We start from the raw sequence: 26,351 nt of genomic DNA, 5'->3' as shown, positions 1-26,351 counted from the left end.
CACAGTACATCCCGAAGGAGCCCGGAAGCGCCTCTTCTCCTTCCGCCCCTTTCTAGCTCTAGGGTCCGCGGCCCCCCTTCCGGGGCAAGCGAGGGGCGGGGCCTCGGCTGGGGATTCTGGCGGGAGCGCGGCGCCCGGAGGGAGCTCGGAGCGGGGCAGGTGAGGCGGAGGCCGCGCGCGGGAAGGCCGGGGGGGCGGCGGGGGGGGGGCGGCGGGGGGGGGCCCCCCTCAGATCCCCAAGCGGCTCCCAAGCAGCAAATGGCTGCAAGGCGAAGCAGCGTCGCAAACGCAGCCCCCCCGCCCCCGCCCCGCCCCGGGTCTGGCGCCGCGAGGGCCTCCGGGTCAGGGGCAGGATCCCGAGGCTGGGGGACCAGGCGCCGGGGGCTGGGCTAGATGACCCCGGGGGTCCCTTCCGGCCCTAGGATTCTACCATCCGCTGGAATATGAAAGGCAGGTGCCTGTTATGGGAAACCCAGGAGCAGGATCTCTCCCCTCCTGAGGTTTCCAGCAGCTGGAATTCAGAAGCATCGCTGCCTCCAGCTGGGAAGGCAGAGGACTGTATTTTTCTTCTATAAGACACCCCCTATTTGGGGGACTCCAAGAAAATGGGGGGAGATGTATCCGTGTATAAGACACCCCTAATTTTTGACATTGTTTTTTAGGGAAAAACCTAGCCTTATACACGGAAAAATACAGTACTTATTTATACTTTCTGTGAATGAGTAACACTGGGGATTGGACTGTTGGGGTGTATTCTGCTGGAAAGGGTTGTTATCTTGGAGCATGCAAGGCTTGATGAGCCCCAGCAGTTATTGAATATACACCACTTAGCTTCTCCACTCAGGTCTTAGTTCTACATGGCTTCTCTGCCGCTTTGAATGTTAGTGATACATTAACCTTCTGCTAGCCTTTTAATTTTATGGCACTCCACAGAAATTAGCTTCATTTATTAGGCATTACATGTTTATATTGTTGTTCTTATTATTGTTGAGAGCCAGTGTGGTGTAGTGGTTAAGAGCGGTGGACTCGTAATCTGGTGAACCGGGTTCGATTCCCCGCTGCTCCACATGCAGCTGCTGGGTGACCTTGGGCCAGTCACACTTCTCTGAAGTCTCTCAGCCTCACTCACCCCACAGAGTGTTTGTTGTGGGGGAGGAAGGGAAAGGAGAATGTTAGCCGCTTTGAGACTCCTTAGGGTAGTGATAAAGCGGGATATCAAATCCAAACTCTTCTTCTTCTTCTTCTTATGTGTCTCTAGGGTACATGAATTCTTCAGTAAAGTCTCTGCTGGGAAAAATATGGATGGTGAGTTTTGAATTTGTCTAATCTTCTAAAGCCATTCAGTTTCTTCCAGACTTGAAAATGCTGTCACTGCTCCATGTGCAAGGTAGAACAAACCAGCCAGGAAGAGAAGGTTGTTGCCAGTTGATTTGGAGGCAGTCCCATTCTGTTCTTTTCAGCCAGATAAATGGCAGTGCTGTGGCACACAGAGGGATGCTTGAAGAACTTGAACTTTGTGAATTCCTGTGCAGAATTATTTGATGTGCTCTGCTGCTGAACTGCATCCCCATTTGTTTTCTGAGCTGGCTTGAATACTGGAACTAGATTAAACACTGTCTGTTTTCTAATCAGGGCTCTCATTAGATGCACACTTGCATTGTATTGGGGCTGGGGGTTGTGTGTCATCTGAGCCCTGGTAAGTTGCTCCTTTTTATTTATTTTTTTCCAGGTGATGATAACTTGGACCTGCTAGCCTCCCTGTTAGAAGAGAATGAGGCAGCTGTGGGGCTGGAGTGTGAGGAGAATGGTGTTAATGTGGCTACAGATGGAGAGCCGGATGAATATAATGAGCTATTTGATGCAGAAGATGATGAATCCTATACCGAGGAAGTGGAAGCTGACGAGGGAGAGTCCAGTAGCGGCAAAGAAAATGTGTCTGAGTTGTTTGGAGATGTGGGTGACCTGTCTGAGGAAGAGGAGGCGAAAACTGTGCAGGAAACATCTCATTCTCTAGCTGAAAAGGAGAAGACCAATCAACATCTGCAAGGTAAAAATCATTATTTCATTTTGGATGGTTTAAAGTTGCTCACCTTGCAAACCTGAGGCTTTTGTCTTAACTATACCTATGAATACAAAAGATTTTCAATGCATAATCCGCCCTCGGCACCTGAGCAGAGTCCGCCCTCATGTGAAGGACCTCTGTGCTGTGCTCTAGGCTCCTCTGTTCTCGGAAGATTTCCTTCTGTACCTTCTAGCTTTTCGATTTGAAAGCAAGTGGGAGGATAGGGAAATAATCAAGGGCCTCAAGACTCAAACATCCCTGTGTTCTGTCATGGCACAGATTAGGAAGGATAGACCTAGGGAAAGAGTAGTGGTTGTGATGACACTTGTTAAGCCAGGCATTTCCAAAGTCCCTTTCGGGGGCCCAATCCGTCCCCTGTGGCAGTTTATTGGCCCTCATGACCCTTCACTTCATCAAATCTGGCCCTCTTTGAAAAACGTTTGGACACCACTGTGTTAAGCATTTCACATTGTTCAAGGTGGCAGAAATGATGGTTTGGGGTCAGAGAGAAATCCCGTATGGTGCGGTGTTAAATGGAGTCAATTATATCACAGGCAATCTCTCCTATCAAAGCCTGGCTCTTGGGGAGTGAGAGCTGGGCACTTTACAGGAAACATGGTGAAAATTTGACTTTTGGTTATGCACTTTACTTTTTACCTAAGTTATTTTTATTGATGACAAATGGCTGTTTAATTAACCATGTATTTAAATAAGATACTTTTTAAATGTCCATTTATTGTTTTCAACTTAGATGAACTGAGGAAATTGCGGGAGCAGATGAAGACACTCCAGGAGCAACTGCAAAAGACAGCAATAGGGCAGCCTGCTAACATGGCCCCTAGCAAGAAAAGTTCTGGTAACTGGATTATTTGTTTTATGTAGCTGTTCAGCATCTAAACTCAAGCTTATTGCTAGGTTATTGTGGTAATCCTCTTTGGAGCCTTTAATATCAAAGCATTCTATTGGATTGTGTGGATTTTTATAAAAGCCAGCCTGAGCAAGTTGTTAAATTCACTACATTAGAGCCTTGCTGGTGCATTCCTGAGATTATCAAGATAATAACCAGACTTCCATATTACCCATGAACTTAAAGGTTGGTGCATTGATGGCCCAAAAAATCCCAATTGAAAAATATGGAAACGTATGCTTCTTGTCTCTCAAAATGTATCATCTCCATTTGGGAGTAAACATAATCTTTTTGTCCGCCAGCAAATATTGCATGCTAATCCCTCCACTGCTGCTTTGGCTGCATAAGGAGTAGAACTGAGTTTGCTAGTAATGTACAGGATGTTTTATTTAACAGGCTTGTTTCTTCTCTGTTGCTCTAGCTCAGATGCCTGGGGAACGTAAGGCTGTGTCTAACTCAATCATGAGGTCTTTCAGATGTTGCTGGACGCCAGCTACCATCATCCCTGACCATTGATCATGCTGGCTGGGAGTGGAATGATGGAAGTTGGAGTCCCTCAAACTGCTGGAAGGCCACCGGCTGCCTACCCCTGACCCTAACTTGAGTTTGCACACTCTGTTTCACCATCTGGGTCAGTTCATAATTTATTATCAAGGAAGCCATTAGGGCTGCAGTCTTTAAATGCACTTAACTAGGGAGTAACCCCATTACGTATTGTAAATATGTGGAAGAGTGCACTCTAAGTCCTTTAAATATTCTTTCATTTCTTAACCAGGTAAGTCTCCTGCTGCCCCCTTAAAGCAAAGGAAGCTTCGCGAGTCACCTTGTTTCTCAGCCCAGCTCAGCTGTCCTGCATTGGCCGCAAACACAGGTCAGGGCCAGAAGATGAAACCTTCACTGTCTGGTATAGTAGTCAATATTTGTTCTCAGTCACGTCAGTTGATGCACGATGTTTTGAATTTCATTTTCACAGAAATGATAAATATTACTTTGCTTGTTTTCCGAAATAAATATTGCTGAATATTTTTGATGCTGCCAATGTAGATATGTTGTCAAAAGAATTGATCTTATGTATTGTCTTGGCAGCATGACTAGTAATTGCAACTGAGTGGAAAACAACCCTGAATCTTACACTGGGTGCTTAGTACCACTTACTCTGGAATAGAGCTATAATGGAGAAGGTCACACATAATCCCAGATCACCCCTAAAGAAAAGGGGCTTACTACCTTGTGAATTCTGCAGCAAGAATGTACCAGGCAGGCTGGATATAATTCTGCCTGCAGAGTTTGAAATGTGTTGAGCATGGGAAGCCTGTACATGTGTGGATTACAGGCGTGTCTGCTGAAGAGGGACTGATGCTGAGGGAAATGGTGTTTACACCGGAAAGCCCTGCTGGATCAGACTTCGGCCCAACTAGTCCAGCATCCAGTTCTCACCACCTGGGTACCTGTGGGAAATTGCACAGGGGAGATGAGCACAGCAGCCCTCCCTTCTTGGGCGCCCCAGCAGCTGGTACTCAGAGGTTCCTGGTAGCACACAGCCACCAAGACTTCTTGTGTCTGCCACTGCTTCTAGCTTGTCCTCTGTTGCTCAAAATGGCTAACTTTTGGCAGCAGATGGGAAGGTGAAAACATTTTAATGCAGAATTAGTTGTCTGTCTTGGCTCTGTGACATGATGCACAGCTTTTGCCAAAGATTATTTTTCTGAAAAAAGTTCAACTGTGCTTTTCACAAGGTATGACTTTTCTGGTTTCCCCTGTTCCTCTTACAGAGAATAAAAGACATGCTTCAAAACCAGTTTCAGGTTTGTCGCCTCAGCCTCTGAAGTCCATGACTGGGAAGAGACCTGGTTTGGGCACCAGTCAGAGATCCCAAGGGCCAAAGAATGCCGGTGTGAATAGTCAAGAAATCTCCTTTGAAACCTTCTCTGGACTGAGGCTAAGGTCAGCAAGCTTATGGGGGAAATGTTGGGTTTGTTCCTTGAGTATAGCTTGTGGCCTAAAACTGTTTAGATACCTTGCTAATATTTTTTTTTTTTTTTTAAATCAGCACCACAGATTTATGGATTTTGACTTCTGCATGAAAGCTGCAAATTAAGTGCATCATTTCTTTTGAATATTTTTTTTTTAAAAATACTTTATTGAATTCAAACTTAAACAGGATTACATAATAGCAACAGCAAATGAAACTCGTTCCCACCCTCCCTTTTACGTCTTTTTATCATGGCAAAGGACTGTGCAAAGCACCAGATTTCAGCCATTGAAAAGCTTACAAGTTAGTTTCTGAGACTGAATTGTCTTCATGCATATATATTTTAGTCTTAATAACTAGAAACATGTCTTTGTGTCTTTTTTAAAAAAAAAAAATGAAAGTACAGATGCTCAGGAAGCTGATTTTTGCATCCCATACCCAATTCCGAGCTCTCTGTATTTTTGAAACTCCACACTCCTCCTTTCCCTGGGCTGGAAATGTTTACACAGACTAGTGATGAAGCCCCTCTTGTTGCCCTGAGTGCTCCACAGAGGGGATTTGATGGAAGTTTCCCTATCCCTGTGTCATTCTAATAGTTTCCTCCTTGTTTTCATTGCAGAAAACCCCGTGTATCCTCTGTTGAGATGGAAAGAAAAATGACAGGCCGAAAGTTTATTAGACTTTCTCAATTGCAAGACAAGCTTGCTTCATTAAACCTTGAGGAAACAGACTGGGTAACGTTCGGAGTCATCATAAAGAAAGTCACGCCTCAGAGCTCCAATAACGTAAATGGTTTTATGATGTTATGTCCTCTCAAGTACGACATTTTGTTGAAGTAAAAAATTGGTTACCATCTCAAAATTCTTGTTTAATGTATGAATAAGCCTACAGTCCTCTTGGGCATCTGGAATGTTGCCCTCTGCCCTATTGCAGTACTGGTGCTGTAAACACCATCACAGGTAGGGCTGTCCTCTTCACATTCCTGGTGAAGCTGAACGTTGGCAGATAAAAGAAAGTACTTACTCATGCAGCACATAGTCAGTATATGGAGTATAGACAGTGCTTGGCTGAAAACAAACCATAGTGGCTGCTATGGTTAAAGCATTCAAAGTAGCTGCTTCCCCAAGCAGGTCATCGTAAGCATCCTTACTAGCAAGCTCCATTGAACACAGTGGGACTTCTGCATAAATATGCATAGGATTGTGCTATTAAACACCTTTACAGCAGACATCTTGCTGTGTATATAACATTCTCTGGTGATGGTAATTATTATAAGGCTGACTCAAAGGATTGTAGTTATTTTGTTCTTTTTATTTGCTCCCACTCTGCATATCCAGGGTAGAACCTTCAGCATCTGGCGCTTGAATGACCTGCATAACTTCAGCCGCTGTGTCTCATTGTTTCTGTTTGGTGATGTTCACAAAGATCACTGGAAGACAGAGCAAGGCATGGTCATAGGACTACTTAATGCTAATTTCATGAAACCGAGAGAAGGATCAGACGAGGTGTGTGTAGATCTGTCTCTATATAAAATATATACAGTGGTACCTCGGGCTACATACGCTTCAGGTTACAGACTCCACTAACCCAGAAATAGTGCTTCAGGTTAAGAACTTTGCTTCAGAATGAGAACAGAAACCGGTGGCAAGGCGGCAGCAGGAGGCCCCATTAGCTAAAGTGGTCTTCAGGTTAAGAACAGTTTCAGGTTAAGTACGGACCTCTGAAACGAATTAAGTACTTAACCCGAGATACCACTGTATTTAAAAACAGGTGATTTTCATTTTTTGACATACAGTTTATTGATTTCTCCATAGGGAACTCTTTCAACCATATTGTATAACGCTTTGCATAGACATCAGTGTAGAAAAGATGAGGAAATCCTTTGTTTTCTCTGTCTCCCCATATAAATATTCCTTCTCCTTGGCCACAGTTGCGTCTGTCACACAGGAAGTCTTTGAAGGCTTCTCTTTAACTACGTCTTGAAGTAGCAGCCCCTTACCTCTCTTGATGGCTGCTCAGTCCCTGGAGGGTCTTTGACTACGAGGGAAGCAAGGGCTCTGCCTTTGTATCCCCTTTGCGGAGGGTACATAGCACTGTGGAAACCTCTGTAAAGGTAAATAGCATAGCTGAACCGTGGAGCTCTGATCATACTGGCTGGCTTCAAGTTATTGTTCGGGAGATGAGGCCTGGTGGCAGTTAGCTGTGGGAAGCAGCTCCTGAGATTGACTAAGAGAAAATAGAGCTGTAACAAGTTTGCAAAAGGCTTTGATTTGCAAACAAGTATCCTATAAAGCAGTTCTCTTTACTTGCAAAAGCCTCGCCCCACAGATCCAGGGTCGCTTTCACTCTCTGCTTATTTATTGGATCTCTCACTCATCTGACCTGACCTGATCCAGCCTCATTGCTGAGGTTTTTGTTAAGCAGGGTATGGGGTTTGTTGGGAAATGGCAATTGTCCTGACCATGATGTGTAGCAATGAGGCAGTGGGTGGGAGGCAGATGTCATAGACCCACAGAGGAAGGATTATGCACCTGTGTGTGGAAAATCCTCCGACCACTTCTCAAGTTTTTAAGGAAGAAGTGGCACAACCCCTGGCATAGCATGATGTTAACTTGAGCCCTGGACTGAATCCTTGGCTATTTTCAGTTCAAAAGAATGCTGTGTATGAAAAGGATAACATTGATGAAAAAGAAAAAATGGTGTTTGTCCTCGGACTAAATCTCAAATAGTTACTGGCAGGGCATCCCCGTCACATCCAGGTGCCCAGTTGAATGCGATCCTACTCAAGGCTGAGGAAAAGCTGCATTCTTTTCACCTGATGGCAGCTATCAAGCCATGGGCAAAAGGCGTGGAGGTGGAGAAAATGCAAGTGCCTGCCAGTATATATTGGAGTAATATTGTGTTTTTTGACTGAAATGTTTTTTAGAAACCCTTGCTGGCAATGAAAAGAAGCAGAGAGTCCCTGTTTCAAAATAGCACCAGGCGGCATCTTGGCTGGGACCCCGTCATGACTTGAAGAGGGGATGCATTGCTACAAATATACACAGCCTATCTACCATTCTCCCTCCCTCCCTCTATCTATCTATCTATTTATCTATTTTTTTATTTAAAAAACCACAACTTTGCTGGGGAGCAAGCAAAAGGAACACACATTTTCCTGTATCTTTTCGGAGCAGGAAATGGGAAAGCCGAGCCTTGGTGCTTGCTAGAAACAACTGGTGACTGAGCAGAGTCAAAATTTGTGGACCCCTACTGACTTCTCACAGTGACACAATTTTTCACTTGCTAATGGCACTTAAAGCACTACCTCCAGTGAATGCTAATGTCCCTGCCTGAGACAAGTCCCTTCATCTCTCTGAAGCTTGTTGTACTTCTTCTGGTTAGGTGTGTGTGTCTGTCGATCATCCCCAGAAGATCTTACTTCTGGGTGAGGCCATGGACTTGGGAACCTGTAAAGCGAGGAAGAAAAATGGCGAGCCCTGTGCACAGATGGTTAACCTGGTATGTATAGCTCATCTGACATTACACTGTGCTAGGTGTGAGCTTGTGCAGATGTCACCTGAGGGCTTACAGCTTAGTTTTGTGATTGTGCTAGTCACAATTTATAGCAGAGGTTGCTGACTTTTGGGGCTGATGGGCACATTTGCAAGCTGGTGTGGGCACCACAACCTACTGTGTTGCATAGAGTCTAATGCTACTTCCAAGCTTGATTTCAGAGTGGGGAGGGGACCCTGTGGTCACCAGGAAAGGCTCTGTTGGCACACACCGTACGTGCCCACAGCCACCATATTGGTAGCCCTTTATATCAGAGCAGAGATGGTGACCTCACGTGTGTTGGAGGGCCAAACTGTCCACCCAACATATGGCCAAAAGTCATACCTGTTATTTTTCTCTCCACTGAGAATTTACCAGGTTTTGATGGGAAAGGGCAGAGGAAGACAGTAATAGGATTTCTAAAACTAATCTTCCCTGCTGAGTCCTAATGTGTCCCCTTCCATATTTTTCCTGCCCAAATCCCTTGATCAATACCACTCCTCCCAGTTGCGGGTTCTTCTCTTTTTCTATTTGCATGTACAAATGCCTGTGCTACCGGGAACCTGAGAGAATGCAGAAAGTAGCTACAGGTTGGGAGCGGCACACACTAGAGATGACTGACTTTAATTTGATCAAAGCTTTTCTCATGGAGGAGATTTAAGCCACCTTGTGTACTCCTGCCTGCCATAAACGGCTATAGTTCTTTGTATTTTAATTATAATTATTTTTGTTAGTTGTTTTCCGCAAGGCATCTCAGAGACAACTGGCGCCTTACTTTTTCAAGCTTAGTGTTTGCCCGTAGCTTCTGATTTCCACTAGAGCCCAATGCGTCTGCAAACAGAAGCATGTTTCCTTTTCTCATATTTTGCTCTGTTGTGGCAAGTACACAAGGACGAACTCCCTCGTCTTTCTCTTTCTTCAGAATGAATGTGAATATTGCCAGTACCATGTCCAGTCCCAGTACCGGCGGCTCAGTTCAAAGCGGGCGGACCTGCAGTCGACCTTCTCAGATTCCCGAGCTCCGAAGAGGAGAACAGCAAAGAAGAGCCTTGGCTTGAAAGAGAGGCTTTGTCAGGATGGCTTTTACTACGGCGGGGTTTCCTCAGCTGCTTATGCAGCTTCAGCGTAAGAGAAACTACATCTCAGTGTCCTTCTGTGGAAGTTCCCTTCCGGATGAATGTGAACGTTGTTCACTTGCATTTTCCCCCAGATCAGTTTAAAACAGGGGCGGGGGACCTTTTCAGCCAGCGAACCACATTCTCACTTGGGCAACCTTCTGGGGCCACAGATTGGCGATGAGCAAGGCCAGAGGCAAAAGTAAATTTTCCCTTTGTATGGAAGACTCCGTGGACTTGTGCTGGTGCAAAATGTTTAACTGCTGCTCCACATTGGTGTTAAATGTTTTGTGTTGCTGGAGTTTTTAGTGGTTGGTTTATTGGTCTCTACATGCTGTGAATGGTCCACAGAATGCAACTGGATAGTAAAAAACAGATAATTAGGCACAGTTTTTGACTACCCTACTATAATCACAACCACGGTGATTCCCCTTATATGGGTGGTGTCATTCCCTCTGTTGAGTTGCGCTCTGCTTTACTTCTTCAGTGCAGCAGCTGCCGCCCCGAAGAAGAAAATCCAAACAACTCTGTCCAATTTGGTTGTAAGAGGAGTTGATGCAATTCTACAGGAGACCAAGCAGAAACTGGGTAACACGTTCTCTTCTGTTTTCTTAAAATATCCCCTTGCTGTAAAATGTCTTTAACATCCGTCAAACATGGATAGCTCAGTCGGTTGCGCAGGAATCTCTGTAAACCATGGTTTGCAGTTGGGAGCCAGCCTTAGGAATGTATAATCTTTCACCCTCTCCCTTTCTCTGTCAGGTTTTTGTGTTACTTGAAGACTGGCACAAACTATGGCCAACCCTAACCATGTTTCCTCAAAACCTGTTTCAAATTGTGGCTCATGAATGAAACTTGGCTGGTGTTCATGAGGGTTACTTTTGGTTCACAGGTAGCAAGATACCATGGTTAATATTTCAAAGGGTAGAGAGAGGGAGGAGATGTTGCAGAGACTAACTAAGGAAGAACAAGTATATTTCCAAGGCAGGCTCCCAATTTGAGAAGTATGCCTAGGCCAGTGGTGGCCAAGCTTTTAGAGATCAAGTGCCCAAACTGCAACCCAAAACCACTTATTCATCACAAAGTGCCAAGACGGCAATTTAACCTGTATACAGTGGTACCTCTACTTACGAACGCGATCCGTTCCGGGGTGCCGTTCGCACCCTGAAAAGTCCGTAAGTAGAGCGCCGCTACTGCACATGCGCAAAGTGTGTAGATTGCTTCTGCGCAAAACGCAGGCAAACCCGGAAGTAAACACTTCTGGGTTTGCCGCGTTCATAACCTGAAAGTTACGTAACCAGAGCGGTACATAACTAGAGGTATGACTGTATCTCATTTTTTCTGTGTGTTTCACGTTTCTTCTTTATGACTGCTGGTGTAATAAATAATCCTTCATAAAAGTTATTACATAACATTCTTCATTAAGTTATCTTTCCATTCATATATAATTTTATGACCTAATTCAGTGCTTTTTTTCCTTTAAAAATGATTAGGAGTACTCTAATTTTGACTCAAGAAAATCAGTTCAAATTGGGAAAAATAAATACAGTGAATTTCTTCTCCTGTTAAATTCACAAAATGTATAGGGGTATGTGTCCCCACGTAAAAAAGCACTGGTATTATTCCAAAAAAAATTGGTGTTATGAGCCATCAAACCTCTGAAATACACTTTTCCCAGAAGGTTCCACCATTTTGGCCACTACACTAGTGTACACTGGAGGGCTATTCTAAGAGCCACCCTCTCCCAGTTGTTAATTTGGGATAATAATAATTGTCTGTGTACGCGCATACAAGTGTGTGTGTGTGTATAAATAATATATATATTCCCCCCCCCCCAAAGAAAGAAGGCTTGAGCTTCATTATGAGCCCTGTCTTTGCATCAGATGTCAAAGAAATAAACAACTGTTTGACTTTTAGAAGACATCTGAAGGCAGCCCTGTTCAGGAAAGTATTTTGCATTTGAAGTTTCCCCCCCTGTTTTTAACATTCTGTTGGAAGCCACCCCGAGTGGCTGGGGAAACCCAGCCAGACTGGCGGGTTAAAAATAATGTATAATTATTATTATTATTATTATTATAATTATTATTATTATTATTAATAATATTTTTGCCACTTCTTCAGCTGCCATTTGATCGCAGCCTCTACGGAATGAATTCCTTTGTTGGCTTCCGTGGGACAGCCCAGTGAACATATAAACCTAGCAGTCCCTTCTTAGGTTGCTATCTTTATATGCTTGCTGACTGACCTGGGAGTTAAACCCTGTTGAACTCAAGGCAACTTACTCCTGAGTAGAAACAGACTGGAGAGAAGCCATGGAGCATCAAAAGTCACACCTGTTCCGCACCTCGCTCGCACGCCAGTGTCTCATGGCTCTAAACGCGCCCAAGAGCAGAGCAGGAAGGCGGGTTGGGCACAACCAGACTTGATGGCGGGGAGGTGGAGCCAGTCCAGAGGCAGCCGTCAGGTTTGGTTGCGGTGCCCTGCAAGCCCCCCTCCTCCTCCTCCCACCCCCACAGGGAGGCAGAGCTGCAGGCTTGACAGCGTTCCTGCATCACAGGAGCCTTCCTCTACTCCTCCCTCCCCCCCCCCCAAGGGGAAGTGGCCAGGAGCCCCTAGGCGACCGCACACATGCCCACAGAGAGGGCGCTGAGTGCCCTCTCTGACACGCGTGCCATAGGTTCGCCACCACTGGCCTAGGCTGTTCTTAATCTGTGTGCTGCTTTCATCCCAGGTTTAGGCTTCTTTGTGTGTGCTTCGAGTAGTATAATTTTGACTAGTCACAACACACGAGTTGTGTTCCTTGAGGCTGCATTGCCTTAGAGTTGCCAGCCAGTGGTGATCTATTTAGCTATCTCACAGGCTTCTGCAGTTTTAGTAGGGATGGTTCACTTGTCCAGTTTTAAATATCTCCTAAGGGCTAGAAATTTGTTTTGGATTTTCTTTGAAGGGCAAGCAGGACTCAGTGTCATCAACCACCTGTGACTAGTCTGTGAGTCTGCTGCATTGTTACATTGCATGTTCTGTTTCAGGTTTGCCAAAACAACCTTTGCCATGTTCAGAGGAATTCAAAGAACTATTGTCAGTGCCCTCTTTTGGAGCAAGAAACCTGAAGAAACACCTAGCCAAAGCCAGTGCACCAGGTATGTCTGCGGGGGGAAAGCAACCTATTTGACTCCTGCTGAGCAACATCTGACTCACCTACAACTTTATTTATGTCCTCCCCAGTATCTGTTGGGAAGCAAAATCCAGCATTCCAGTCCATCTCTGCTTCAGCACTGATTAAGCAACAGAAGCAGCAAATGCTGGAAGCCAGGAAAAGGAGGTCTGAAGAGATGCAGAAGAGGTAACACCATGATGGTCATGTGAGGACATGGTTCAGTAGCCCAAACTGCTTCTTTTTCAGTGTTATTCACTGTAGGTGTGATACACTCAGTAACTTAGAATCATAGAACTGTGGAGTTGGAAGGGACCATGTGAACCATCTAGTCCAACCCTCTGCAATGCAGGAATCTTTTCCCCAACGTGGGGCTTGAATGCACAGCCCTGACATTTAAGAGACTCATGCTGTACCAACTAAGCTATCCAGCATCTATTAATTTAAGTTTTCTCACTGAGAAACCCTGATGAGCTTCTGAAGAGCTCCCGGTTTCACCACAACAGTCTGAAAAGCCCCTTCTCTACAGAGTCTTAACAGGATTTTTGGGTCAGAGAATCCTGTTTTCCTACACTACCTCCCCAAGCAAGGTGATAATGGATTTTGTCCTTTTGTTTAAGGTTTCTTCAAAATACAAGTCATGCAACTGTGGCAGCAATGCCACCTTCCTCAGGACCAGCGGTGCTACGCTCTCCAACTCCCGCGGCAGAGTTTCCCAAAGCTGCCAAACTGTCAAGCCCCGAAACTCCTAGACTTGGCACAGGCTTCTCTGAAGGAGACGATGTTCTCTTCTTTGATAGTTTGCCTCCTCCGGTGCCCAAACTGAATGGCTTGGCAGAAGCTAAAAAGGTATCAGCTCCTCAAATTCTCCCTAACTGCTGCCCCATGGGTAGGGTACAGAGTCATAGTACAAGGATCAGTCAAGCTGCTAATAGCTTGTAACTTCGTCATTCCAGGTGGGCTTGGAGACCAGCCATTGGGTTGTCAAAGATTTGTGATAAGTTTAAATACCTTTTTCATTTCATTATATATCATCTCCCAGAAAGCCTTAATCCTTGGGCATGTCCACCAAAGGTGAAAGAATGTACCTTCCGTTTCTTTACATTTCCAGCATTTGTTATCGGGCAAATGGTAAATTTTTGCAAGCTTGACTGGGGTCGTGTACCACCTATACATCATTTTCATAATATTCTCCCTTAAGGCATTACATGCCGTAAATTTAATTCCAGTGGTCCATATCTGTTCCCAGTCAGCAAACATAATGTTATGTCCAACATCTTGTGTCCATTTGATCATAGTAGATTTTACTGTTTCATCCACAGTGTTCCATTTCAACAGCAGGTTATACATTCTTGATAATGTCTTAGCATTGGGTTCTAATAATTCAGTTTCTAGTTTTGATTTTTCCACCTGGAAGCCAATCTTTTTATCTAAATTATAGGCCTCTCTTACTTGAAAATAATGTAGCCAATCTCGCACCTTATCTTTAAGTTTCTCATAACTCTGCAATTTCAATTTATCACCCTCCTGCTCCAAAATTTCCCAGTACCTTGGCCAATTGGTCTCCATATTAAGTCTTTTCATGGCCTTTGCCTCCATTGGCGATAACCACCTTGGGGTTTTGTTCTCCAACACATCTTTATATTTAATCCAGACATTAAATAATGCTTTTCTGACAATATTGTTTTTGAATGTCTTATCTACCTTAGCCTTACCATACCACAAATATGCATGCCATCCAAATGCATTATCATACTCTTCCAAGTCAAGAATATCCGTGTTTTCAAGAAGTAGCCATTCCTTCAGCCAACAAAAAGCTGCCGCTTCATAATATAATTTAAGGTCCGGCAGGGCAAATCCCCCTCTATCTTTCGTATCCATAAGTATCTTGAATTTAATTCTGGGCTTTTTGCCCTGCCAGACAAGTCAAAGATTTGTGATAAGGTTGCCAGCTTTTTAGCCCAGCACAAAGGACTGTGGGAGTTTTCAGGGCTGGACATACACTGTGCTAAAAGACAATAATAGGATGGGTTTTATTATTTTAAAATGATTATTTTGATTGTAGCTTTTGCCTTGTATGTTCAGTTGTAATAGACTTTTAGCCAATTTAGTTGATAAACAGGAAAGTAATTCTGTGAGTTTTGTAACTTATCACAGCAGCCTTAACAAACTACAGTTCCCAGGATTGGTGGGGTGTCTGATCTGTGCAATGGGGTGTTTGTGGGTGGGTGATATTTGTGTGTGATAGAGAACAAGCATTGGCCTAGTTTCCACAAGCACAGTAGAGCTGTGAGAAGGGGTTATATGGTCTTCAGTGACATTTGAAGTTTATTCAGTATTGATCCAGAGCAGATTCCAGTGTATAGTGAGCAGAGTAAAAACTTAAACACATTGCCGGGTTCCCAAGAAATAGACAGAGGCAATTATATTTCATCTAGCAGAGCTTTACTGCTACTGAAGGCAAATGATCATAATGGTCACAAATCCAACACATTCAGGATTGGCACTGTCCATAAGAAATCCAGTTGCAGCAGACTTAACTTAAGCTTACAGTATAATAAGACTAAACCTTAACACGAAGCATACTATGTGCAGAACGCTGCGCCAGAAGGAAAAGAGATAGAAAGAGAAAGTGAAACCCAGGCTCCTTCTGGCCTATTATTATAGTCAGCATGACCTTGAGAGAAAGATAATAGGACCAGTTTAAAGCAGCTGTACTTAGCTTCTCTGAAGGAATAACCCAAACATCATGAACCTTATGCTTGCTTGTTTCACACAGAGAAGCTCCCAGAGGCTCCCAGAACCCTCTTGAATTAATTACACATCAAATCAATACTTTCTACACTAAGAAATGCAAACTGACATTCAGCTCCAGTGATCCTTGCTGGCTTTTCATACTGGTTTTAATTGCTGACTTTTGCTACATGTCTTGAGTCTTTCTTTTGTTGCTTTTAGATGGCAGCTATAAATAAACTACGTGCAAAAGGCCGGGTCCTCGCCAAAGTTGACCCAAACAGCATAAAAAGGAAACGATCCAGTCTAGACATTCCGGAGATTTCTGAGAGAGCTGAGAAAAACATCCCTCTGTCCCAAGGTATGGAAAGTCTAGAAACTTTTTACAAAGATAGCCACAGACTTGCATCGGAATTAAGTCGCCTGGGTCCAGCCCAGTGTTTCAACCAGCTGGTGTCAAGCTGAATGGTTTGGCTTGAAGTTGCTCCCTGAGACATTGGGCAGAAAACAGCGCGGACTACAGGCAGCGGGCTTCCATCTTTCCTTTCTCGTTTAAATGTCTGGTTACGGGCTACATGCCTGCACTGTGGAAATCCCTGAGATTTCTGTGCTGGAAATCACTGGTTTCTATGCGAGCAGAATTGAGGTAGCAAAAGAGGACAGCTCTCCTGACTTCTAACTTGATTCATAACATTTGTATAAAGTCCCTCAACATAATTTGCTGCCTTCCGTGGCTTCAATATTCCTGCCAGTAGATATTTATACAAATTTTGAATTCTCTCTTCCTCATCCATTTTTAGAAATTCATTTCCCACCACTGGCTGACAGACCCATTTACCTCATTCCCTTTTCCTCTGTTGTCAGTCATTGGCTGTCAAGTGGCCTCTTGAGTTTACCCTGAGAGTTACAGCTGAGATGCATGACCAAAAATACCCCCGCAGCAGCAAGAGTTTGCTCCTTGGAATGACTGGGGAAATGAAGGATCTTGGCAGGTTATGTAATAGATTCACTGTATATTGTTGAAATACCGTATTTTTCGCTGTATAGGATGCACATTTTCAGCTCCAAAAATTAAGGGGAAATGTGTGTGTGTCCTATAGAGTGAATGCAGGCTCCTTGGCTTCAGTGATAGCAACGCAAAGCCTCTGAAGTGCAGAGGGAGCGCTCCCTCCGCACTCCGAAGGCTTCGCGTTGCTTTCGCTGAAGCCTGGAGAGCGAGAGGGGTCGGTGTGCACGACACCTCTCGCTCTCCAGGTTTCAGAGACAGCCACCTGAAGCCTGCGGAGCGCAGCGCGAGTTCCCGCTGCACTCCACAGGCTTCGGGTTCCTTTCGCTGAAGCCGGGAGAGCAAGACTCTCCTGGCTTCAGCAGAGAGGGAAAGCTGCGCAGCGCCCCCTATGCCAAGCGGGAGGAGAAATGGAAGGGGCTCTGTTTCTCCTGCTGCTTCGCTGAAGGGGCGTTGAGCAGAGAGGGGGAGATTTTTTTTTTCTTGTTCTCCCCCTCTAAAACAAGGTGCTTCCTATGGTCCAGTGCGTCCTATAGAGCGAAAAATACGGCCCATCTGGGGTATCCCTTGTCTCCAGAAGTTTCCAGCCGGATGACCCTGAGGAATCTGGTAAGTAGGGCATGGTGGAGAAAGGCGTGCCCTTTTTTTTGTCTGGGGTGACCCAAGCAAATCGAAATTCTGCAAATTAGAGAGGCACAGGTAAAAGATCTCTGTTTGTATGGCACACTATGCAACACCTACTGCCATCGGAATGCATTACCTTAGTTTCTGTTGCAGCAGAATATCCTTTGGAAATAATGGCTAAGCCCGTGTATATGTTTCTCTTCTGTTTCTGTAGATGTTGATGCAGCAGAACCTGCTGGGAAGAAACTACGCCAGCAGCTTGCGTACTTGGAGTCTGATGAATTTCAAGAGATCTTGAATGCTAGATCCAAACACACGGGTGTCCTTAAGGAGGTAAGCCCCTCCCGCATACAAGGGAACTGGCTGGGAATGCCTGCATGTGGGTGCTATTGGGAGCGTGTAAAGAGGAAAGGATCCTGCCCAGCAGCAGAAAATAGGACTGTGTCATCTTCAAGAGACATGCCTAACAGTTTTGCAAGAGAGGCATTACTCTGATCTGATCTGCTGGCCTGCATTGTGTGTCAGAATTCACTACCAGAAATTCAGCATTGACCATTTTCAGTGCAAGGAGAAGAGACTGCAGTGGGCTTCACATCTGACCCCTCAACTGCGTTTCCCAGAAGTCTGCTTTAAGAATGTGGCAAGTATTGAAAGGCCAAGCAGACTTCTGGGAAATGTAGTTGCTGACCAAAGAAGAGTCTGAATGCAGAGAAACATTTTTCTGACAAAGGCAAAAATATGAGTTCTTAATAAGTCTGCAAAGCAGGGGTGGGGGCCTCAGACCCAGGGGGCCAAATGAGGGCCCCTGGGCTCTCTGTCGGGCCCTTGGGACCCTTCCCAGACTATACCCCTCAGTGGCCCTGCTCTTCCCCCTCCTCGAGTGGCTTTGCCTGGCTGGAATGTGTCTTAAGCTGCGACCATGTCTCTTGTTTGCGAGGTGGGCGTGAGTTGCCTGTTGCTGCACTTTTACCTCTGGCCTGGGCAAGTGTGCCTGTGAGGGAGAATGGCCCACAGGCTGAAAAAGGTTCCCCACCCCCACTGTTACATGATTACACAACTTCATTTTTTGTTATCAGACGTTTGTCTTATTTGTTGATGTTTGCAGTGGGAGGAGCGGGTGCCTGGTTTATTTTATTATTTGTTTTATTCAGCTTTGAGTACCATTAAATATCCCAATATATGCTTTTTGTCTTTAACAACTGACCCTTGTCTTTTCACAAGGCCTCTGGCTTTGCTGTTTGTTCAGTAGATGGCACTCTTCCTCTGAGTCAGCGCTGAATCAGTTCCCTTCTGTTGTTTTGGAAATGCATGCTGCCTTAGGCATCATCCAGCAGACCCTGCAGTTTTCCTTTTTAAGTGTATATGAATGCAGTTGCCTTTATCAGGAAATTCTCTGCGGGCTTTTGTGTGTCCGCGCCCTTTTTGTACCCATACATGTTGAACACTTACAACCTGCCTCCAAATGAGACGTTGCATAGTAGATACCACAGTTAGAGCTTTTGGCTTTCCTCAGGTGCAATGCCTTTTGAGGGAGAATGGTTCAGTTACAAATTGTCAGATGTTGGGCTTTTGAGTGATGAAAGATCAAGTGGTTTTACATAATATATTTGAACTGGCTCTAAGAGTGACTGCATTTCAGGGATGAAAATGTTTCCAAGCAGCCCATCAGAATCTGATAGTTCAAGAAGGGGTCTGAACAAGCTAAAAAAATACAACTGTGTGTGTGATTTTTTTATATATATAATTTCAGGATGAGGATTCAATTGAAATTAATTGCTTATTGTTTCTGAAAATCCTTTTTTCAGCTATGTGGGGGTTTTTTAAGTTTCATTTACAGTGTTAACAAGTTTTATATTAGCTGTTTACACATCTAGATTAAAGTTTCATCTCTCCTCCTGCCATAGTTTGAGGCTGAGCTGCAGGAACGCTATTTTGAGCCCCTGGTGAAGAAGGAGCAAATGGAAGATAAAATGCGGAGCATCCAAGAAGTGAAATGCCGTGTGGCGACGTGCAAATCGGTGAGTGAAGCAGCCCCTTGAAGTCCAGCTTGATCAGCGTTGGATGAAAAATTCATTTTGACCCTCAGGAACCTTTCCTCCAGAAATATGCTCTGGAGGGGATCCAGGGCTGCCGTTTTCGTTTCATGGTTACAGCTGCTTAGAACAGCTCCATGGCTGCACAGAAAAAAGGTTGCTTTGAAATGACTGCATCAAACATGCAGTCCCTTTCCTGGAAATTGTGCAGTCAAAAAGATGGCAGTGTCCCTTGTAGACTTAGAAGCATTTTAAAACCACTTCTTCCCTTTCCTCCCCCCGCCCCCCCTTCTGTCACAGCCGCGGAGGAGGTAGATGCACTCTTTACAGCTTCAACATGTTTAAAGAAAGGAGAAGGAAGCCTTCTGGCCATCTCATAAGTACAGTGTGGACCAGGGCTGAGGAACCTGTGGCTCTCCAGATATTATTGGACGACATTTACTCCCATCCTCCCCACCATTGGCCATGCTTGCCGGGGCTGATGGGAGTTGTATTTCAGCAGCATCTGAAGGGTCACAGGTATGGATGCAGGCATGAATCGGTTCATTGATTATGTGGCTTAACCTGAAGATCTATATTCTGATCCATGCATGGGTCTGATGGGCAGGTAAAATAGGTAGGTATGTTCCAAAATATGAAGTGAACTGCAGTCCTCCCATCCTTAACCCCAATAAGGCATGTCAAGGACTCCACGCTCCGCACTGCATGTACTCACGCTCCTGCAAAAACACAGCGCATCCTGCTAGGGGCTTAAACTGCATCTCCCAAGCATATCAGGATGTGACCTGAGTTTTGAAGGCAGCCCCAGGTCAGTGGAAAGTGATCCTCCCATGAGGTGCCATAGCATTTGAAAAAAATAATAGCATTAGCGGAGTGGGTTGGTGCCAAGAAACAAGCTATAGCTTTCCTGTGTCTCTCGTAGCACATGAAGTCCCAGGGAGGGAGAATGTCCTTGTTGGATCCACCTTGGTTTGTGGCCTCATGCACAGGTCAGTTTGCTCTCCAAAAAGGGAATATTCACCGTTAAAAGCCCACTCTTACTTATTTCTTATTACATTTTCACCCCATCTTTCCTCCAAGAAGCTGAAGGTGACGTGCACCATCCCTCCTCTCCCATTTTAGCCTCACCACCACCACCCCCACCCCCACCCCGTGAGAGAGGGTAGGCAGAGCCCTAGTTCCTGGCCCAGGGCATGGCAGAGTGGGCTTTCAACCTTGCTCTCCTAGGTCCTAGTCCAGCATTTGCAGTCTCATAACCATCTAAAGCTTTGTAGCCAAGTCCTGTTGAATACAATGATAAGCAGATCCAGGTTGTATTTTTCACACTGGTATCCTGTCTTTCCGAATAACCCAGAATAGTGAAACCTTTTGAGGTAGGCTAGAGTGAGAGAGCAAACTTTTCAGTGGCCAACTCATCCCTGTCCAAGTGTAGCATGTTGTTTTATTTATTAAATTTGCATATCATCCTTCATCTGTAGTTCCCCAGGTCAGTTCACAGCATAAAAACACATTATTATTATTATTATTATTATTATTATTATTATTATTATTATTAATGCATGCATACATACATACATACCCACCCCACCCCGCCCATCTGGCTGGGCTTCCCCAGCCACTCTGAACAGCTTCCAACAAAATATTAAAATACAGTCATCCATCAAACATTAAAAGCTTCCCTAAACAGAGCTGCCATAAGAACAAGAACAAACCCATCACACAGCATTTCATTGTATTAATTGCTGGTGATGTGGCTGCATATTTGTATTTAAGACTTGCAGAAGATGGACCTCTTTTCCATCATTAAAATGCCCTGATCCTTTGGTGAGTTTCACCATTGATGCAGATAGCTATTGTGCGATCTGCATTTTGCCAGGATTTACACTGTGGCGACAGAGGTGGTCTTAAAGAGGAAGAGGGACCAGTGTTGGGGGAGCACAAGCAAAGAGTTCAAATGGGATGTCCTCTCAGGTGTACAATATAGCTGTTTCCCTCTGGTTCGCAGAGTAATTTGCTCTTCTGGCACAGCAGACGACTGGGTTTTCACTACGACAGTGACTTTGAAGAAGTTGGAGAAAGTGTGTGTGACTCTTTATTTCCCTCTCTCTTCCTTTTACACAAGTGCAAGTATACCTATTTCAAGCTCCTGGATTCATGTGTGGAACAAAATCATGACTATCACTGGCATGATGGTGTAAAACGATTTTTCAAGTGTCAGTGTGGAAATAGAGCCATATCTCTTGACAAGCTGCCGAAAAAGCATTGCAGGTAAGAGGAGCTGCATTCTCCCCTTCTCAAGCAGACCGTTGCGCAATCTCTCAACCCTACTGCATTTTATCTGCAAAGGTTTGTCAACACGCATCTCTCATCCCTGGCTGTAGACTGAAAAGACTTGCTAAATAATAGTGGTCTGGTTTATTCATTTTGTTTGGTGGGCAAGAGCTCACTTCACCATTTGTCTAGACCAGTGGCCCTCAAAGGGTGCAGAATGCCACCCTGGTGTGGCAGGCGAGGATGGCAAGAGTGGCTGGAAGATTCAAGGACAATCAAGCATTTAAACATTTCAGTGCAGTATAGTATAGTGCAGTATCAAAATATTTTTTTATTATACAGAATATGGATAGATATCCTTTTAAAATGAGAGCAAGAGCCTCAAGTGATACTGTGGACAATCCTAGTTGTGTTTTCCAACTGTCTTTCTTGTCAATAAAACATTGGATGTGATGCAAGCAGATTTTATTCTGCAAGTGTGGCCCAGAGAGAAAAGTTTGAGAACAGTGGTCTAGGCAGTCCTTTCCAATGAGAAATGGCTATGAAGAGGCATGAAGATAACACCCAGAGCAGTGGAATGGGGGGGTTGGACACTTAAATGGCAACGTTCATGTAGGAAATGAAACCTTAAAACAGTTTGGTGCAGCACTACTACCAACAGCTACTGAAGCAACCCTGATTTTTCTGTCTTCCCTTTTCAGCAATTGTGGTCTCTTTAAATGGGAACGTGATGGAATGCTCAAGGTAAGAGGAAACCCAAGGCTGTCTACCTAAATTAAGAAGCTGGGGAAGCTGTGGTTTATTTTAATTTTTTTCATTTAGTCCTACTTTGTCCCTTTTATCAGCCCAAGGGTCCCTCATTAGGAACATACTTAGGGGTGGCATGCCAGTGGCGGGTGAGGCTGGAGCCAGCCAGACAGTCACACACACAGCCATCCGTTCCATTTTCCTTTCCCCTCCCCTCCTTCCCTCATCTGTTTCTTCTTCCCGCTCCTGCCCCAGAGCAACTGAGCTTTTAGAAAAACCTCCTGGGACCCAATGATGCTTCTGAGAGCTCAACTTTTACAAGCTTGATTGGCGCTGGGGGAAATCCTAATTGCAGCTGAGGAGGGCAGGATTAGGCCTCCCTGTGTCCTGGGACCCTCCCAAAAATAGCCCCATACACTTCAGTATGAGTGAGGGAAGAGCTGAGTAGTCCTCTCCATTGGGCCTAGGCTGGGAGCTGAGCTGAGGAAGGGGGAGAGGAGTTCCATCTTTGGAATTGTCCTCCTATACTAGTTGGCTTATATCTATAATCCCCTGGGGTGTTCTCCTGTGTGAGCCTCACTGAAATGAATGAGGATTGCATAGCAGGTGAACTTTCTGGTGAGTTTTACCTGAAGAAGATTGTATCCCTATGTTTTGTTTCTTGATAATTTATTGAGAATTATTTATTGAGCTGGCTTTTATTCTACCATATTGGACACAACCTCATTGCATGTTTCTCCTTTCTAGGAGAAGAAAGGTCCCAAGATTGGTGCAGAAACTCTTTTACCAAGAGGGGAAGAACAACCGCGATTCCTCAGCAGTATAAAATAGCTATGAAAAGTTATTTCTCTCCTTTACACTTGCCTTTTGAATTTATCTCTCATGTCTGGTAAGGTGCAAGTAGCTCTGTGTTTCAGAATGACTGAGGAGTTCCTTCTGAAAGACACAGACTGCAGTAGCAACCCCACTTACCTCACAGTAAGCCCCATCCAATTCAGTGAGGTAGATGTCGCTAGAGACCCCCAACCATCTTTCCTTCATGAAGTCTGAATGATCCTTTGCTTTGGGCTGTCTTTGCTCAGTCTGTAATGTTGAATGGGTGAACCCGGTCATTCTTTAGGATTTGCTTGTCACTTGATGAGAGCTATTTTCCTAGACTGTGTGTTGTATGTTTTCCAAGGAATTAGAGGGTGCCTCTTTGAAACTGCAGTTTCTGCTAATGTAACTGTAGCCAAATTCAGCTGTATTATCTGACACTACTTCAGAAGTGCCACAAGAAATATTGACCAGACTAGGCCCATGTCTAGAGAGCGATATCAGCATTAAATAGTCCTTTTTATTTCTAGAACATACACCAAAATGTGTGACTGTTTATATATTTGTAATATGCTCTCTACATTAATGTATTTCCCCAAATACCCACCTAGAATAATTTTCCTATTGAGGGGGAAAGTAGTTTGTGATTTTTAGTGAGGCAAGTTACCTTGTTTTTATTGCCTTTGCTTTTAAAACTTTTTTTATCTAGCTTAACGTTTAAAAATTCTTCTAAATTTGGGTCTGGAATCTTTTATCAATAGTTTAGAGGATACAGGCTGTTTCAGACTGTGAACGGTCTGCTGCAAAAACATGATCTTCTGTGGAAGCAGTCAGAAAAACCTGTATTTCTTCTCTCCAAACGGCTATAAGGTTTCTTATTAAACACAGCAAGAAACAATGGAATCCCCAAAATTAGAACATACGGCTGTGTGAAATGGAGCTAAAACCTCATAAAACAAAGGACTTTTTTTCTGAATGTATGCCACGTTGGCTCTTCTGTCTTCCCTTGTGACATTATGTAGAGAGGGACTTTGAGATGTGGCTTAGAAACGTTCTTATCTATTCATCAGTTATCACTAATTAATTTGCTTCCCTTTCAGTTGTGCCCATATGTACTGCGAATATCAAAAGTGTTTCCTTCAATCACTAGTGTATTTTGTTCAGTGAACCAGTGGCGTACAATTTCTTGGCATCTTACTGTTACTGGAATCTCTTGAAAACTGTAAATATCTTAACCACAGTGCTGTGATTGAAAATGTCACCAGGTTGTATTGGAGCCTGGTGTATATGCAGCATTGTAAAATGTACAAAGGGGGCCTAAACAGCCCAACATATATTGTTTACAATAAACACTCATAAAAATCTGTGTTGAGGTGCTTTGAGTTTCTTACTTCCCCTTCCTCTTTCTTTTGGAAGTTTTGAACGAGGCAAAATGACTTGCTTTGCCCTCAAGTACCATAATTATGAGGGACGCGAGTGGCGCTGTGAGTAAAAGCCTCAGCGCCTAGGACTTGCCGATCGAAAAGTCGCGGTTCGAATCCCCGCGGCAGGGTGCGCTCCCGTCGCTCGGTCCCAGAGCCTGCCAACCTAGCAGTTCGAAAGCACCCCCGGGTGCAAGTAGATAAATAGGGACCGCTTACTAGCGGGAAGGTAAACGGCGTTCTGTGTGCTGCGCTGGCTCACCAGATGCAGCTTGTCACGCTGGCCACGTGACCCGGAAGTGTCTGCGGACAGCGCTGGCTCCCGGCCTCTAGAGTGAGATGAGCGCACAACCCTAGAGTCTGTCAAGACTGGCCCGTTCGGGCAGGGGTACCTTTACCTTTACCTTTTACCATAATTATGGTGGCGCTGTGGTCTAAACCACTGAGCCTCTTGGGCTTGCCGATCAGAAGGTCGGCGGTTCAAATCCCCGCGATGGGGTGAGCTCCCGTTGCTCAGTCCCTGCTCCTGCCAACCTAGCAGTTCAAAAGCACGTCAAAGTGCAAGTAGATAAATAGGTACCACTCCGGCAGGAAGGTAAACAGCGTTTCCATGCTCTGGTTCACCAGAAGCGGCTTAGTCATGCTGGCCACATGACCCGGAAGCTGTATGCTGGCTCCCTCAGCCAGTAAAGCGAGATAAGCGCCGCAACCCCAGAGTCGGCCATGACTGGACCTAACGGTCAGGGTCCCTTACCTTTACCATAATTGGCTGAAGACTGGGGTGGGTTTTTTTGTCTATGGCTGATAGTTTGACATTTAACTGCCCAAGAATTTAATAACATCACCCTTAACAGGCTTAAAAAAATGCAGCAAGTCTTCAACAAATGTGAAGAGGCGAAAGGAGGAATGGCCCTGGTTTTATGTTGTTTTATGGGCAATGTACATCAGCAGTCATAATGCATTCACTGTTTAGAGGTGATACCACAGCTGAATGATTTCAGCTGAGAAGTTTCCCACTAGCATCATTTTATTGACTATGTCAGATCTCTTTTGGTGGAATCTCTGAGCAAATCTGCTGAAATCTGCAACACTCATTTAAAAGGGCTTTCTCCAAGATACAACATCATGAGGAGAAGGCATTAAGGCTGGTTTGTGTCTAACCTCAGGAGGAGGAAAGAAGAAAGGCATTCCCTTTCATGCACACACCTAAGATACAGAGATGAAAAAGAGCCTCTTCCTATACTTTACAAACCCATTTTATCAAAACCTCCTGAATTAGCCCTGGGAGATTGCTGATTTTAAAATCGCTCTCCAGCCTGTCTAGTCATGCACTTTGCAGGATATTCAGCACTAGCCATTGATTCTGATTTTCTTCTTGTGTTTGCAATTGCCTGAGGGATGTTGCTGCAGAAGACACTGGGATTAAGAGGATTGTGAGTGGAGATCATGAAAAACAAGGTGCTGAGATGAATTGCAGGTGGAGATCCTCAAGCCTGGGGGAATTCTTCTACTGAAGGAAGAGCAATGTGCCTGCTTTGGAGAGTAATATAAAGGCCTTTGAAGTTTCTGGCTTGGCATTTCTTTCAAACCATTAGGATAAACGTGACTGGACTTTGATGCAGTATGTTAAAAATGTGCTTTGTAAGGGGCTGCGTTGTTTTCTTGCTGGAAGAAGTAGCAGGCCAGCTACTAACGGAATTCCTAGGTAAGAAATGTTTGCTTATCCACTGGGTTATTTTCCAGACGCCAACTGCCAAGCTCCCATATGGAAAGCAAAGATGAATCCTAACCCTTCCATTAACAAGTTTGTTTTCATTTGGTGCTCCACAGTTGCCCTGGATTTGAGGATTTCTTTCTGTTGCTCTTGGAACACCTAACAGCCTTAACTTTTCACACACTTGCTTTGTCTCATTAAGTGTTAAATAATAATAAAAAGTCTCTTGAAAATGTAGGTAT

The 26,351-nt window shown here is 44.6% G+C and overlaps 1 protein-coding gene across 2 annotated transcripts; it reads left to right on the top strand.

Annotated features, from left to right (window-relative positions):
- Positions 1-98: 98 nt before the first annotated feature.
- MCM10 (minichromosome maintenance 10 replication initiation factor) lies at positions 99-24,338 on the top strand. 2 transcript variants are annotated; one of them, XM_081879117.1, is made up of 20 exons: positions 99-159; positions 1,259-1,305; positions 1,730-2,047; positions 2,814-2,918; positions 3,745-3,840; positions 4,742-4,913; positions 5,561-5,726; positions 6,279-6,446; positions 8,326-8,442; positions 9,398-9,600; positions 10,078-10,178; positions 12,620-12,730; positions 12,816-12,933; positions 13,365-13,593; positions 15,700-15,838; positions 17,322-17,440; positions 19,012-19,125; positions 21,263-21,408; positions 22,113-22,155; positions 22,906-24,338. In XM_081879117.1, exons 2-20 carry the CDS (start codon positions 1,299-1,301, stop codon positions 22,987-22,989), a joined length of 2,556 nt encoding a protein of 851 aa, XP_081735243.1. In that variant the 5' UTR covers positions 99-159; positions 1,259-1,298; the 3' UTR covers positions 22,990-24,338. The 2 variants fall into 2 exon arrangements, with proteins under 2 accessions (XP_081735243.1, XP_081735242.1); XM_081879116.1 differs by having other exon boundaries at positions 3,745-3,873.
- The last annotated feature ends 2,013 nt before the right edge of the window (positions 24,339-26,351 follow it).

This window comes from Podarcis erhardii (assembly GCF_964252035.2).
Source record: "Podarcis erhardii genome assembly, chromosome: 10".
In the NCBI taxonomy this organism is placed as follows: Eukaryota; Metazoa; Chordata; class Lepidosauria; order Squamata; family Lacertidae; genus Podarcis; species Podarcis erhardii.
This window is presented reverse-complemented; position numbering and strand designations above follow the sequence as displayed.

Bases quoted from the DNA above. Each gene is read 5' to 3' on its own strand.
- MCM10 (XM_081879116.1), top strand. The intron at 6,447-8,325 runs GTGTGTGTAGAT...TCTTCTGGTTAG, and splicing joins CGAGAGAAGGATCAGACGAG to GTGTGTGTGTCTGTCGATCA. The intron at 17,441-19,011 runs GTAAGCCCCTCC...CTCCTGCCATAG, and splicing joins ACACGGGTGTCCTTAAGGAG to TTTGAGGCTGAGCTGCAGGA.